This window comes from Olea europaea, chromosome 13 (genome assembly GCF_002742605.1).
Source record: "Olea europaea var. sylvestris chromosome 13, O_europaea_v1, whole genome shotgun sequence".
Classification (NCBI taxonomy): Eukaryota; Viridiplantae; Streptophyta; class Magnoliopsida; order Lamiales; family Oleaceae; genus Olea; species Olea europaea.
This window is the reverse complement of record NC_036249.1, coordinates 12,558,710-12,574,302: the sequence shown is the minus strand read 5'-3', so window position 1 is coordinate 12,574,302 and position 15,593 is coordinate 12,558,710. Positions and strand designations below refer to the sequence as shown.

Genomic DNA, 15,593 nt, shown 5'->3' with positions numbered 1-15,593 from the left:
AGAAAGTGCGATACTTTTGAGAGTCGTTTTTGACAGTTGTTTAGTGCAGTTTTGAAAGTAAAAATCTGGGACGTCTATGTGCACATATTGACTTGTATGTCCAACTACTTTACGCACTAAATTTTTTTAACAAGGCCTTTTTGAAAAATCAAATGGTATATCAATCACACCAGAAATAAAGAAAGTCGTCCTCAAGAACAAAACAGACTAATCTAGGAATTAAGAATATATTAGCTCAATGAAAGATAACTGTAGACTTAATTTTACTATATAATCACTCTTTTTTCCTTAACAACTAATAATTACTTCACACAAGTTTATTCTTGATGATGAACAATCCAACAGAATAATTAAGAGACTTCACATGAACATTCTTATCAGGTCCAGTACTTTTAGACTAAATAAACAAGACTTTAATATTTGTTTAATTATTAAAACCACCCAAAATAATGTTCTTTTGAGGATAATAGGACTCAGTCTAGCTAGAAGAATGCTTGTGAGGCTAGCTAGTGACCATGACAAATTAAGATAAAAATGCATACCATTCCTCTAGGGCAGGGACATAAGCCCTAGATTTATAGGTGATATATCCTTAAATATTTCCATCTACCCCTCCTCCATATATATTACCAGAAGGGTTATGATCATTCCATGGAAAAGGATATGTGTTGTGGAAGTTTGAAGGTGTTTGACAAAAGCCGCCACCACTTTCATTGCCAATCCTTACCGGTCTCTGGCGGGGCGCTGCCGCCACTGAATGAAGTGAATTAACTCCTTGAGTGGCTGGTAAACTGGTCGGAATCTCATTGCACGCGAAGCGAATTAAGTCTGCATTAGCTGCATCGAGTTCCTTTTGAAGGCGCTCGACTTGTCTTTGGAGGAACGTGATGGCACCAACGCAGCCGTAGACAGGATCCCGGACTCGGGCTTCGGCTTCATAGGCAAGGGAATTCACTGCATCCTCCCTCTGGTGAGGGAGAAGCTCATTGAGGAGCTTGGTAACGTTGCTTGCGCCAAAAATCTTGTGCACATTTGCAAATTTCTGGGGCTCCTCTGGTGGGAAGTATGGTGCAAAAATGCAATCTGGCATGCATTTCCTCCTCAAGAACTTGCAGGCTGCACAGGGACAGTTGTAAGAACTGGATGAAGCCATTTTTCCCTGCATCATCAAGAAATAACAAGTAAATCCATTAAATATTTCTATCTTTCTTTATTTCTTCTAGCTTGCATTAAAATCTATATATATATTTTTTTCTGTCTGTTCAAATTACTCTGTGTTTCTGGTACTTTATTGTAATCACAGAACTTTGCAGATTGTGTACATACTTCTCAGTCAGATTGGAATACTACAATAGATCCAGATGCAAATCTCTCTTTCTCTCGGCTACAAAATATTTCATTTCAACAACAAAAAATTAATTTGTCAGAAAAGGGTCATTGAGAAACATTTGAAGATCGTTTACAGTAAAATTTCTTGTAGTATTTCTATCAATACCTGTTCAAGTACCAATGCTTTCTTAGTTATGGACAAATAATTGATGCTGAAAACCAGAAAGATGTTTTCCCCTTCTTTTTGTTGGTTTCCTTGTACTAATCACACTGGAATTACCAAGAATTTGCATGTTATTCTCTTCTGCAAATCTAAAATTTTAAACTTTTTACTATTTCACACACACAAAGAAAACAAAATCCTCCAAGTATGTTCAAGTTTTCATTTATGAGTATTCCACGCACAGAAAGAAAACAAAATCCTCCAAGTATGTTCAAAATTTATTAGAATTTGAGTATTATACAGTTCTCTTCCCTTTTAATTTCTTCATAAAATTAACATTTTTGTTACTGATATTTTTAGTCATTAATACTCAACAGTTTCATAAAGTTCTTGCATATTTCTGATACTTTGTTAAACATGGATATAATTAAAGAGGTTGATCAATGTGCAAGCAAGAAAACCCTAGATCAAGCTCTGTAACTTACGAAAAGCTACTTATTTTAGTATTTACCTTTACAAAACAAACATATGACTAGAACAAAGTGAACATATCCAAGAAAAGCTATAAAGGGCTTTCAAGAATTTACCTCTATGGTCTAGTGTCATTGATCAGAAGAAGAAAAAAGATCATAACAACTACCTTTTTTCCTTGTAGGATTTCTTCCAAGAAACTGTTCTTTGTTTCTTCAAACTGCACACTGCACAGATTTATTGCTGCAAATTCTCAATTGGGAAACCCTAATTGGATGAGAAAAAGTTAGTGTGTGCCTGCAGATTCAATAGAGAAAAGGTAAAATAGAATGGGATAGAAGGAGGCCAAAGAACATTTTAGTGGACGGAGAATGAACGAATGAAGGCAAAAGACAAGGGTAATAAATGAGAGGTACACTATAAAGATGACTATGACACTGCATCTAAATTTTTTTTATTATAGATGTGGGGATATGTCACTAGTTCTTTTGCCTTACTACCCTATTGCTCTTTGCCACTTTAATTCTCATGCACTCAGAGACAACAGAAAAATCTCATCATGTTTTCTTCATTTTATATTTATTTATTTATTTAGATTTTTCAGCCCAGTGAATAGAAATATAGTACATATAGCCAACTCATCTTTCTGTATGTTTTTGTCCACTGCCCTTTTCTGACCCTTGTAGGAGTACATAGGAACTATTATTAGATTGGAGGTCAAGAACAAAACTCATTTGATTTCCTAAAATATTGAAGCCAAAAAAGAAATACATTAAAACGATAAAAAAATAAATAAAGTAATCGACCCCAAATTTATTGAAAAGACTAACTTCTTGTTGTAATTTAAGTGTAGCAGATTGCTGAGAATATCCACATTTAAATTAGGCATTGAAGTCAACAAGATCACAAAGAGAGGCAAAGTTAACTGTGATATATAACTTTTTGAGCAGACTGAGTAGAATTTATACATCCTCCCATCGTCGGAGGCCTAAAAATAATGAAAAATATTTGGGCACTGGAATACAATACTCTCATTCTAAGAAAGTTTTTAGTTCTTAATATATAAATAATTCAGCACAGTTCATGTACTAGAAGTTGCACAATTTTTTTTGGTTGGTCAAAAGAAGTGGGCAGGTAGAAGGATTATTCTTCTAACACTAATAGAAGAAATTGCACAATACTGTGGTAACTTTCAGGTACTTTAATTATAAATTGTATTTTACTTTATGGGATATGGAATATGTACATTATCTTTTGATACTGTAACTCGTGGACGAAATTGGATGCGGTTCTTGCTGCTTCACCCCTTGAGAAGTAAATAATGTAGTTTGCCGTCTAGCTTCTATTGCTGTTTTGTCCTCGACGTTTCGAACTGAAATGACTGTATTCTGTATTGTGGTAATTGTAAAGTTTGTTTTACTTTACGGGATAAGGCATATGTACATTATCTTCTGATCACTACATGATTTACAGGTTAATTAATGATTTGTGAAAGTTTTCTTGTTGAAACTAGTACTATATGGTTTGTTGTTTATTTTGGGTGGATCTTCGAATGTTACATGAAATAGGGTTCCTATTTTTCCAACACCTTGTCTTCTATAAAAAGAAAAAACATATGTACACACACACACACACAACATTTTTTAGTTGAAACGCCATTTAAGCTCGTGCCGAATTTTTACATCTCCACGTAGACTTCATGCGGAGGTTTGTTTCTCCAATTCTGTCTGTCTGATAAAGAATTGATGTACCAATGGGAGAGAGTTTGGGTTTTACCTTCAGAATTGGACAAATCTTAATTAAGGCATTTAATTGCTGATGCATCCCAGAAAATATCTGTCTCATGTACTTCATAGGACATAGTTACAATTTACAATTATTGTCTGGTCCATGAAGCAAAGAAACTTAATTAGTGCACTCCAATTATTCTTCTATTGAACATAATTACTTCAAAAATCTCCATTAATTTTCTAAATTAAGTTGAATCAAATTTTTTTGCTGATAGATTGGACAAGAAATTTTCCTTAATTGTCAGTGCTCTTATACTATAAATATGACAGACATCATGAGGTCTTGATTAACCTAAATTTGGAAAATCAAGAATTAAATAACATAGTAATAAATGATAAGGTAAATCAATATTAAAATTCATTGGTCTCTCGAAATTATTAAAAATAACTCTGCATACATGTTTTATAATCGGTCTCAATTCCAAGTAAAGGAAGAGAGTTATGGTAAGTTGACAATAAGTGTAAAACTTTATCAAATCTTATAACATGAAATTTAGCTAATACATATTTTCGTTGTGTGTCCCGTACCAAAGACACATTTCCAGAGTTGCTATAGATTGAGTTCCACTAATATGATAAAAAAAGATTTCATTTAATTGATTCCAAAATTATCGAACAAAAATGTAATTTGTTATGTTTTATGAAGTTTAGATAAAGCAAAACTATTAGTCAAGATCTTCCATTCATTTTCGATCTATTTGATACATTATTTTATTAAGGACTAAGGGAATAAAAATCGACATTTGTGAAGTTTTTTTACAAGATATGAAGATACCTTTTGCCTCTTTTTGAGAAGGTATATCATCTATGTTCAGTCATTTTCAACCAAGATTATCCTAATCTAAGTTAAATTCTTCTCTAATCTTAGTAATAATGCTTCTCAAGGAAATTGTATTTTAATTAATTGTGGGGGGGAATGTGTTATTCTCGTCCAAAGTGGTTATTTTTAGAGGATTCTCCATACACCATCCATTGAATGCAGCGATCCTAGTATATATTGCAGTATGTGTGTGTTGGTGACGATAGGGTTATGGCACATGCAAATTTCAATTCAAGAATCGACTTTAGAGCATTTCTCAATTTGTTTAGTTTATAGTAAATTGGCCTATTTAATGGCATGTTTGTTAGGAATAAAAACAATCCACAATAGTAAAGGAAAAAAGAAGTTAAAATAGCATTTATTAAACTAAATGAAATACACATCCATGAATATAAAAAAAAAAAAAGGTTAAACTCTAACCTTAAGGGTCCCCCACCACCCCTGCCCTGGAGTATCTTGAAAGAAGTAAATCGCAGGTTATGCCTCCAAGGGTACAGGGTGGAAGGCTGCTTTTACACTTGCACTGACCCAAGAGCCAAATCCATATTTCAGGATTCGAACCCTTGACGTAGCAACCTCAAGCAAAGCTGGATTTCTCCACCCTCCCCTTTTACCACTTGGAGATGTGCCCTGGGGGCACATCCATGAATATAATATATCATATAATGATATGATTCGTGTGGATTTATTTATAGTACGATTGTTATCTGCAAAAATGTGTCATGTTGTGTTGCTTGTAATCACATATGCATTACCATAATTGTAATTGCTAAACACTAATTTGAAACCAAATCGGTGGTGGTTATATTTGAGATTTTTCAAAAACAGTTTTAAACTATTTAGATTTTTTATTTTTTTTTTTTCAAAATCGTTTTAAACGGTTGAATTGAAAATAGGCCAAAACTATTCAAATTGAATTGCTTACGCCCACAAATCCATCCAAAGTAGTGTCTGGTCTTTTAATTGAAAAGTAATATAACATGTCACTTCCAAATAAACAACGTTAATATCCGACACAAAAAAGTAAGGATAAGATCTAAATATCAATTAAAAGGTTTTTACAATAAAAAGAAATATACATCTCCTAAAAAGTGACAAACACACAAAAAATGTCACATTAGTTAAAAAAAAAAAATAGAATACAAAATTTACTCAAAACTCTATAGTGCTTTCGACTTCAAACCAGCCACAACCACATATTCCTCAAAAACTTGACTTCTCTCAACATCCTTCACAAAATAATATATAATAAAATGACATCTCTTAAAAGTGATAAAAACTTGAAAAGGGTGCATGAATTAAATTAGATTAATTTTTCAAATGTATTTTCAGAAACTTAGAAAGTGACAAAAATAAAAGAAGTTAAATTCATCTACTAAAATTCAAAAAGTGACCCAAAAAAAAAAAAATTGACATAATAAAAGAAGTCAAATTTTATCTAATAAAAAAGAAGAGTAATGTTAAAAATAAATAAATAAATGATATAGATCTCCTAAAGTGTGAAAATGGTCTAAAGACTTGTAGAAGGATCACAGCACATCTTTTTCCAATGTAAAATCTTATTTTATATTCATATTTACATTTCTATTTTTAAAAACACCTTGTATACATTTTTGTGATTGATCTTTACACAACTCGTAATGACATGCGAGACCACCTTGGTCACAAGGACAAACTCACCACCATAGATTCAAAGTTGATTTTTCATATATATTATGAAAACTGCAATTACAGTATACAAAACCTTTCATTTATACTATCGTAAGTACTAAATCTTTAAAAAATCTGGAGTTCAAGTTCAAAATGATGGTTTCAATCAGTTTGACTAAAAAAAAAGGTCAATTAACTCCCAAACTAAAAAACTTTATTATTTTCCCCAAATAAGATGGAACATTTTCCCTATGAAATAAAAAATAAAAAATAGAACTACAACCCATCTCCATCTCCATCTCCTTCCTCTTCTCCAACCTCTCACCCACAAAACCAAAACCACCCAATTGCCACCATCACAGCCACCCCAAGCCGTTCTGTAGTAGAAAAAGAGACGCCACTAACATAACCATTATCATAGTCCCGAATCTTTTCCACCACAAACCGACCCCAACTAATTCACCAAAACCAATAGAAGAAGTCCCAAAAAGACATCAACATAAATCAACTAACTGGATTTTGAAAGTTATCACCAAAATCCCTTTTTGAGAACTAGATTTTGAAAGAAATTTTTAAGAGTTGAAAACAACAATTATTTGACGCCATTTCTATTATTCGATTTGATTCCACTGCCACTGTCACCGTCTCTCCTACCGCTTTGTCGAACGGACAATTATGGGAAGACAAATGGCTTGCAATTGGAAGCAAGAGGTCAACTATGGCTAATAGGTTGTCGACATTGGTATCTAGGTTGCTGCTTGTCGAAGCTACATATATACACAAGTGGATATTGCATAAATATCACTAAAATTTGACTTTTCCATCACTGTAATCTTGGTAAATTGCGTGGATGAAATCAGATCCAACTTTCATTTTCATTAATTATACCCACTCACTCTTCTATTCTCTTCAAACCACCCCGCCACTTCCTCCACCACTATGATGGAGTTTATAAGTTGTGGGTGTTGAAATTTGATGGCGAAAAAGAGAAGAACAATAGAGAAATTCGAGGCGCATTGAAAAAAAAAAAAAAAAAAAAAAAATAATAATAATAATAATAATAATAATAATAATAATAATATAAAAAGGCAGCAGAAGCCAAGAGCAAATGGAAGAAAATGCAGGAGCCGTCAAATGGAGTGGCTGATCTTTCTTTCGGGCCAAGATTCAATAATATTCACAGAGGTTCCAAAGTGGCTTTGTCCAAACATTTCATTTATGTCACAATACCAAACTTTTATTGAATTAGTAGCTCAAGTTCAAAATGATGATTTTCGCCAATTTGACTACGAAAATGGTCAGTTAAACTCCCAAAATAAAAAACTTATGTATTTTCCTAAAATAAAGCAGTGACGTTTTAGATAAAATACATTTTTCCTATGAAACCAAAAATTTTAAAAAATAAAATAAAACCACAACCCATCTCCATCTCCTTCTTCCCCGACCCCTAACCCCAAAACCAAAACAACTACACCCAATCGCCACCACTGATAGCCATCCCAAGTCGTTGCTGTAGAGAAAAAAGAAATAGGGACCCCACTAACACAACCATCGTCACAGACCCCAAGTCTTTTCTACCACAAACCGACCCACAACTAATTCATAAAAATCAATAGAGGAATTCCCAGAAAGATATCAACATAATTCAACTAATTGGGAATTCCATTTTGTGAACAAGATTTTGAAAGGAATTTTATAGAATTGAAAACAACAATTAATGACGCCTTTTCCATTGTTCGATCTGGCTCCACCACCACTGTTGCTATCGCTCCTTGCGCTCCGTCGAACAAACAATTGTGGGAAGAAAAATGGCTTGCAATTGAAAGCAGGAGGTCAACTGTTGCTGATAGGTTGTCGGTATTGGTATCTGGGTTGCAACTTGTTGAAGCTACATATATACACAAGTGAATATTGGAAAAATGTCATTAAAATTCGACCTTCTCATCACTGTAATCTTGCTAAATTACGTGGATGAAATCAAACCTAGCTTTCATTTTCATTAATTGTAACCACTCACTCTCTTATTCTCTTCAAAAGAATCAACACCATCCCCACCACCTCTGCCACCATTCTTTTGGAGTTCATAAGTTGTGGTGTCGAACTTTGATGGAGAAAAAGAGAATAATGGAGAAATAAGAGGTGAATTGGAATTAGAAGAGTAGCAACGAAAGTTGAGAGCAAGGGAAGGGGAGGAGGCGTCAAATGGAGTGGATAATCTTTTCTTCTGGCCAAGATTCAATAACATTCAAAGGTTCCAAAATGGCTAAGCGAAACCGAGGTGTTCGGATTTGAACTTGAATTCGGGGGCTGGTGGTGTTGGCGTTGGGTGCATAGTGGTTGCTGCCAATGGTGCTGGTGGCAATTGGGTGAGGAGGCTTTGATTTTGGGAAAGAAGGAGATGAGGGTGGGTTGTGATTTTATTTTTTGTTTTTAATTTTTAACTTAATAGGAGAAATGTGGTTTGTCCAAAATACTCCTATCTTGTTTGGGGAAAATAATTAATTTTTTATTATTTATTTATTTTTATTTTTTTTGGGAGTCAATTGATAATTTTGGTGGTCAATTTGCTGAAGGTGTGAATTTTTTAAAGCTTCGGTACTAGCACAAATGAAAGGTTTGGACAAAATTTGCTACTCAATGAAAAATTTGGTACCGTGATTGTAATTTTTCCTATATATTAATACAATTTAAAACCTCAAAATTCTCAAATATGTAATAAAATTACAACAAATTTTAGCAAAGTAAATTGTGTTGATAATTTACTTGAAAAGATGGCTTGTAATTGCGAGAGGAGAATGAAATTGGAATAGGAGATGAAATCTGGAAAAATTGCATTTGAAAACTTAAAATCTGGTAAATAAAAATCATAAAGAAAAAATAAATTTTTATTATACATGAAAGTGAAATATGCAACTTCCAAATTGAAGAAGAACCTGCTTGAATTGAATTAATTTTGGATTTGATGGGAGATTTAGCCCCCGTTTGGCCCTCATTTTCTGAAAATGAAAATGGGTGGAATAGTATTTTTTTGAAAAATGAATAGTTGAAAAAGAATGAAAAGTTTTCGATTTACGTGTAATATTATTTTATGGAAGATTGTGTGGTTGAAAATATGATAGAGAAAAATGGAATATAATGTAATTTAATTTAATGAGGGCCAAACAGGGGCTTAAAGACAGCGTTGCTGATAGGTTGAAGGTTCTATAACCCCTACCTTATGAACCTTAAAATCGTAATTAATATGTGTTTTAATTATTATTTAGCCCCCGTTTATTTCTCATTATTTGTTTATTAAAATAAAAAATATGATCGTTATTCATCAAATCAAGCTACCATATTTGACTTTTTATCTCAAGTGTGGGGCCCGTAAGGACTATAATTTTCATTCTTATTTTTACATTAATATGTACCAAACGAGGCATTAATATATTTGTGTAAATGTCCCCCACTCCCCACCACCCTTTTATACTGAATTCATTCTTCACAAATTTTTCTCTGATTACTCATCATTGAACCTCTGAATTCTAATGATATTTAAAATATTGAATTACATTTCATTTGCCATTTTATTTAAAGAGCCTAGCCCTAAAACTACTTTAATTAAGCTAATTGGAGTGATCATATTATACATCATTCAATGTTAACGGAATAGTATCAATCCATAAATGGCGCTCAAGTTTAAACAAAGTTGATTCGTAAGAGAGTGTTTGATTGACATTATTTTTCATGAAAATTGTTAATTTTTTACTTAGATTTCTAATTTTGGGTATTTGATTGATAATTTATTTCATGAAAAATATTTTTCAACTTTTGGTCAAGTCATATTTTCCTTCAACAAGGAAAACATTTTTTAAGGGAACGGTCGTTTTCTGTTGCTATCGCTCCTTGCGCTCCGTCGAACAAACAATTGTGGGAAGAAAAATGGCTTGCAATTGAAAGCAGGAGGTCAACTATTGCTGATAGGTTGTCGGTATTGGTATCTGGGTTGCTACTTGTTGAAGCTACATATATACACAAGTGAATATTGGACAAATGTCATTAAAATTCGACCTTCTCATCACTGTAATCTTGCTAAATTACGTGGATGAAATCAAACCTAGCTTTCATTTTCATTAATTGTAACCACTCACTCTCTTATTCTCTTCAAAACAATCAACGCCATCCCCACCACCTCCGCCACCATTCTTTTGGAGTTTATAAGTTGTGGTGTTGAACTTTGATGGAGAAAAAGAGAATAATGGAGAAATAAGAGGCGAATTGGAATTAGAAGAGTAGCAACGAAAGTTGAGAGCAAGGGAAGGGGAGGAGCCGTCAAATGGAGTGGATAATCTTTTCTTCGGGCCAAGATTCAATAACATTCAAAGGTTCCAAAATGGCTAAGGGAAACCGACGTGTTCGGATTTGAACTTGAATTCGGGGGCTGGTGGTGTTGGCGTTGGGTGCATAGGGGTTGCTGCCAATGGTGCTGGTGGCAATTAGGTGAAGAGGTTTTGATTTTGGGAAAGAAGGAGACAAGGGTGGGTTGTGACTTTATTTTTTGTTTTTAATTTTTAACTTAATAGGAGAAATGTGGTTTGTCCAAAATACTCCTATCTTGTTTTTAATTAACTCATGTGGGGTCCATAACGACTATAATTTTTATTTTTATTTTTACATTAGTATGTACCAAACGAGCCATTAGTATATTTGTGTAAATGTCCCCCACTCCCCACCCACCCTTTTTATACTCAATTCATTCTTCACAAATTTTTCTCTGATTACTCATCATTGAACCTCTGAAGTCTAATGATATTTAAAATATTGAATTACATTTCATTTGCCGTTTTATTTAAAGAGCCTAGCCCTAAAACTACTTTAATTAAGCTAATTGGAGTGATCATACTATACATCATTCAATGTTAACGGAATAGTATGAATCCATAAATGGCGCTCAAGTTTAAACAAAGTTGATTCGTAAGAGAGTGTTTTATTGGCATTATTTTTCATTAAAATTGTTAATTTTTTACTTAGATTTCTAATTTTGGGTATTTGATTGATAATTTATTTCATGAAAAATATTTTTCAACTTTTGGTCAAGTCATATTTTCCTTCAACAAGGAAAACATTTTTTAAGGGAACAGTCGTTTTTTTTAATATAATTGACTTTCTCTTTCTATCTCTCATTTATTCATCAATAAAAAATGAACAACTATAATATTAATTTGGAAGATTTTTTTTTACATATACATTTTTATAATTAATTTTTTAATATAAATTTATATCATATCTAAATGGTAATTAAATTTTTCTATAAACTTGAAATTAATAATTATCATATTATTGCTCCTCAAATAGCATAACATTATAATTATTTTTTTAGAAAAATATTATGTTTATTGCTCCTGAAAAGAGTAATACTATTTTTAATATTTTAGAAGAATATTGATTTATTGTTTTTGAAGAAACAATAATAAAATATAATGTACTCTTTAAATAGTACATATCCCAAATAATAAATATCTCGTTGTGTTCCTTAAAAAGCACAAATTAAACAAATTAATACCGGGTGGTAATTTTTAAAGAAAACTAATTTTCTATATTATTAATATTCAAGAAGAATATTAATGTATTGTTCCTAAAGAGTATGAATTATATTTTTTAATATTCCAAAAGAATATTGACATATTGCTCTTAAAGAAACAATAATTAAATATAATGTGCTCTCGAAGTAGTACATTTTCAAATAATTTACAATTTTGAATTCATGTTTATTCTTGATGAAAAACATATAACTAATGTCATGAGGACATTGAATATTTTGACTATTTGAATAATATATATGATTATGTAAGATTAAATTCTTTGAAATTAAATCATCGAATTATATTTTAGATTGAACCAGAAGTTCAATGGACTTTATTATTTGACATGGCCATTGGATCATCGCTGGATTAATAATATTGTGTGACTAAAAATTCAAATGGATATTCAAAAAAGAATCATAAAAATCTTCAATTCAATCCTATATGATATTTAATCTCTTTCATAAAATTTTTTCATTAATCATCACTAGCTAAAATAGAAATTGAATTCCCTATATTTCTTAAAATTAATTAGAGTGACAAATAGGGCTTCATCACTCTCCACGTTGATCATTTAAATATTATTTGTATCTAATAGTTTTGATACATATACTAAATAATTACATGGCTTTCGTAACCTGAAGTTCACAAAATTACTTCTCAAATTTTAAATTATGAGCAAAACTTTCAAATTATATAATCAACATTATGTCTTGTTAATGTTATTGTATATAAATCTCAACATTTTAATAAGCATTAGTTAAGATGTCGATAAATGATTTAACACTAATGTTTGTTAAACACCTCAAATTATTCAATTGAGAACATATATACTTTCTACTTTTTTTTTTTTTTTAGGGAATTCTATTACGTATCATGTCAACGTTATAGTTCTCCCTATTATAATTAACTCATGATTAGAGCCCAGTTTTTCCATCTATTTATTTTGATAGTATTGTATATGTAAAATTGAACCACCACAATACACTAAGATGGAAAATAAAGAATGCTAAGAAAAAATTCGTAATTTGAACCCTTATTCCAAATGGACGATATTTTATAACGCTAAAAAAATGATTTTCAATTTGATTGGACAGTTCTTTTAGCGTTAGGGACGAATTAATAAGTTGAAAATAATGTAATACATACATCATCATCTAAATCCTCGCAAAATATTATTCGAACCAAAAAATCAAAAGATAATTTATTTAGATGCATTTATTGGATCAAGAAGATAAACAATATCTTACGCACCAATTTTAAATGCTCCAAAACGAATTGATGTCCTATGAGGACAATTTATTAACATTATATTTGATATATCTATAATACGTCTAAAGCATGATGGCGTTCGATTCTAATACAAAAAATCTTGAAGCAAAAATGGATCAATTAGCAAAGATGGTCTCATTGAGGAGGCATATATTCTTAATAAGTATTTAGATATAACAAAATATAAAATCTCAGAAGAGGTTCAGGTACCTGAAATAATGAAATTTGAAATATCTTAGTAAGTTATTTTATTATGAAGAAAAAAATAGGATTGAAAAGAAAAAATTGTCGACAATAATTTCACACATGATGTGTTGCATCTAGGGATGTCAAACGGGCCGAGCGGCTCGTCGGCTCGATCGCTCGGCTCATCAAAATCCAGCTCGTGGGCAGTTCGGGCTCGTCGAGCTGAGCAGGGGCTTAATCCCACGAGCCATTTTGACGAGTTGTGGGCTCGTAAAAAAAATGTCTAAAATGTGCAAATTTACCAAAAAATTTAAAAAAATCACGAGCTTGTGAGCGGCTTGGCTTGGCTCAACCCACGAGCTCGTGGGCCGAGCTGAACCCAAGCTCAGCTCGTCTTTCACAAGCAACAAGCTCAACTTGCCACGAGCCTGAGCCGAGCTTGTGGGTTAAAGGGACGAGCCGCCATCCCTAGTTGCATCATATAGCAAAGAATTAAAATAGATGTGTCGAAATATATAGATCAAATTAATGATTAAACAAAAAAAAATGGACATATGTGGTATAATCATCTAAGTGAATATATGTTAAACAAAGGCTATAAAAATGACGAGGTCTGCCCATGTGCTTTTATAAAGAAAACAAATATTAAAGTTGCAATTGTGGTAATTTATGTTGATAGTTTAAATTTAATTGGAGTTTTTGAAGAGCTCAACAAAATTGCTGATTATTTGAAAAATGAATTTGAAATGTAGAATTTGGAAAGAACTAATTTGTATTGGGTTGCATATTGAACGTTTTTCAAAAAAAGTATTTGTTCATCAATCTACCTATATAGAAAAAAAAGTCTTAAAACATTTTAATATGAATAATGCACATCCATTGGTTGTTCGATCACTTGATGTGAAAAAAGATCCATTCCGTCCACTTGAAGATGGAGAAAATGTCTTGGTTCTGAAGTACCATATCTTAGTGCAATTGGAGCGTTAATTTATCTTACAAATTGCACTCCACCCGATATAGTTTTTCTGTAAATCATCTTGCAAGATATAACTTTACACCAATTCAAAGACATTGGCATGATGTTAAACATATTTTTCGTTACCTAAAGGGCACTGTTGATCTGAGATTATTATATTTTCAAAAGTCGAGACCCATTTTAGTGGGATATAGAAATGCAGGTTATCTCTCTGACTCACATAAAACTAAATTACAAATAAGATACCTGTTTACATGCAGATGAACGACTATATTATGGAGATCTGTGAAGCAATCATTCACATCAACATCCTCAAGTCATTCTGAAATTATTGCAATCCATTAAACATGCCGAGAATATGTATGATTGAAGAACATGACCCATCATATTAAAACATCATGTGAGTTAACTTTAACAAAAAAAGATAGTCCAAAAGTTTTGTATGAAAACAATGCAGTTTGTATTACACAACTCGAATGAGAATATATCAAATGTGATAGAATGAAGCATATTTTTCCAAAATTCTTTCATACACATGAATTTTAGAAGAATGACGACATTGATGTCCAACAAATTCGGTCAATTGACAATGTAGCCAACTTATTCAAAAAGCACTGTTGACATCTACATTCAAGAAATTGGTTCATGAGATTATAATATGTCAACGAAAAGATTTCCAGTGATCAACATTAGAGTGAGTGGCTGTACTCTTTTCATTCGCTTAGGTTTTATCCCACTGAATTTTCCTAACTAGATTTTAATTAGGCTGCATTTATTTTTAATACACTAAAATAACCGTGCATTTTTCTTTCATTTGAACTTTTTGTCCCATCGAATTTTTATCAAACAAAGTTTTAACAAGACGGATATTTTAAAATGTGTCGTTCAAGAGGGAGTGTTGTAAATGATAAGTTTATTAATAAATGACAATTGTACTCATACAGTCCTAGAAATAATTATTACTATTGTTTCCCTAATTATTCCATATAAATATAGGGCTATGGTATTTTATAAAATACATACAAGTTTATTGACTTTTATCATCTCTTCTCTTTTTCTTTCTTTTCATAACGATTACCCATTTCTGGTTCCAGTTTCCTTTTCATTCATTGTTAATTTTATTTATATTTTCAAAAATATGATCAAATTAAAATAAAATTAAAAATAAGACTCGAAACAAGTTCGAGAAGGAAAGCGGTAAAATTTGATATCTCATCAACTAGACACTTAAATAGGCACTTTTAAGCTGATCAAATATGTGTAGGTCAACTCTTTACTCAAATTAACCCAAAAACAATCTAGTGTAAGGTCCATTTCTTGTCAATTTTTGTTGTGAAAAATCCTCTTTGGTGGGGTTGGGGGGGATGGGAGGGAA

At 31.9% G+C, this 15,593-nt stretch overlaps 1 protein-coding gene across 3 annotated transcripts; it reads right to left on the bottom strand.

Moving 5' to 3' along the window:
* Positions 1-402: 402 nt before the first annotated feature.
* LOC111407643 (LOB domain-containing protein 25-like) lies at positions 403-2,578 on the bottom strand. Of its 3 annotated transcripts, XM_023037259.1 has the most exons (4): positions 2,133-2,578; positions 1,496-1,599; positions 1,327-1,384; positions 403-1,159 (listed from the first exon to the last, which is right to left on the bottom strand). In XM_023037259.1, the coding sequence occupies exon 4, from the start codon at positions 1,151-1,153 to the stop codon at positions 593-595; it is 561 nt and encodes a 186-aa protein (XP_022893027.1). In that variant the 5' UTR covers positions 1,154-1,159; positions 1,327-1,384; positions 1,496-1,599; positions 2,133-2,578; the 3' UTR covers positions 403-592. The 3 variants fall into 3 exon arrangements, with proteins under 3 accessions (XP_022893027.1, XP_022893026.1, XP_022893025.1); XM_023037258.1 differs by having other exon boundaries at positions 1,327-1,599; XM_023037257.1 differs by lacking the exons at positions 1,327-1,384; positions 1,496-1,599.
* Between the last annotated feature and the right edge of the window lie 13,015 nt (positions 2,579-15,593).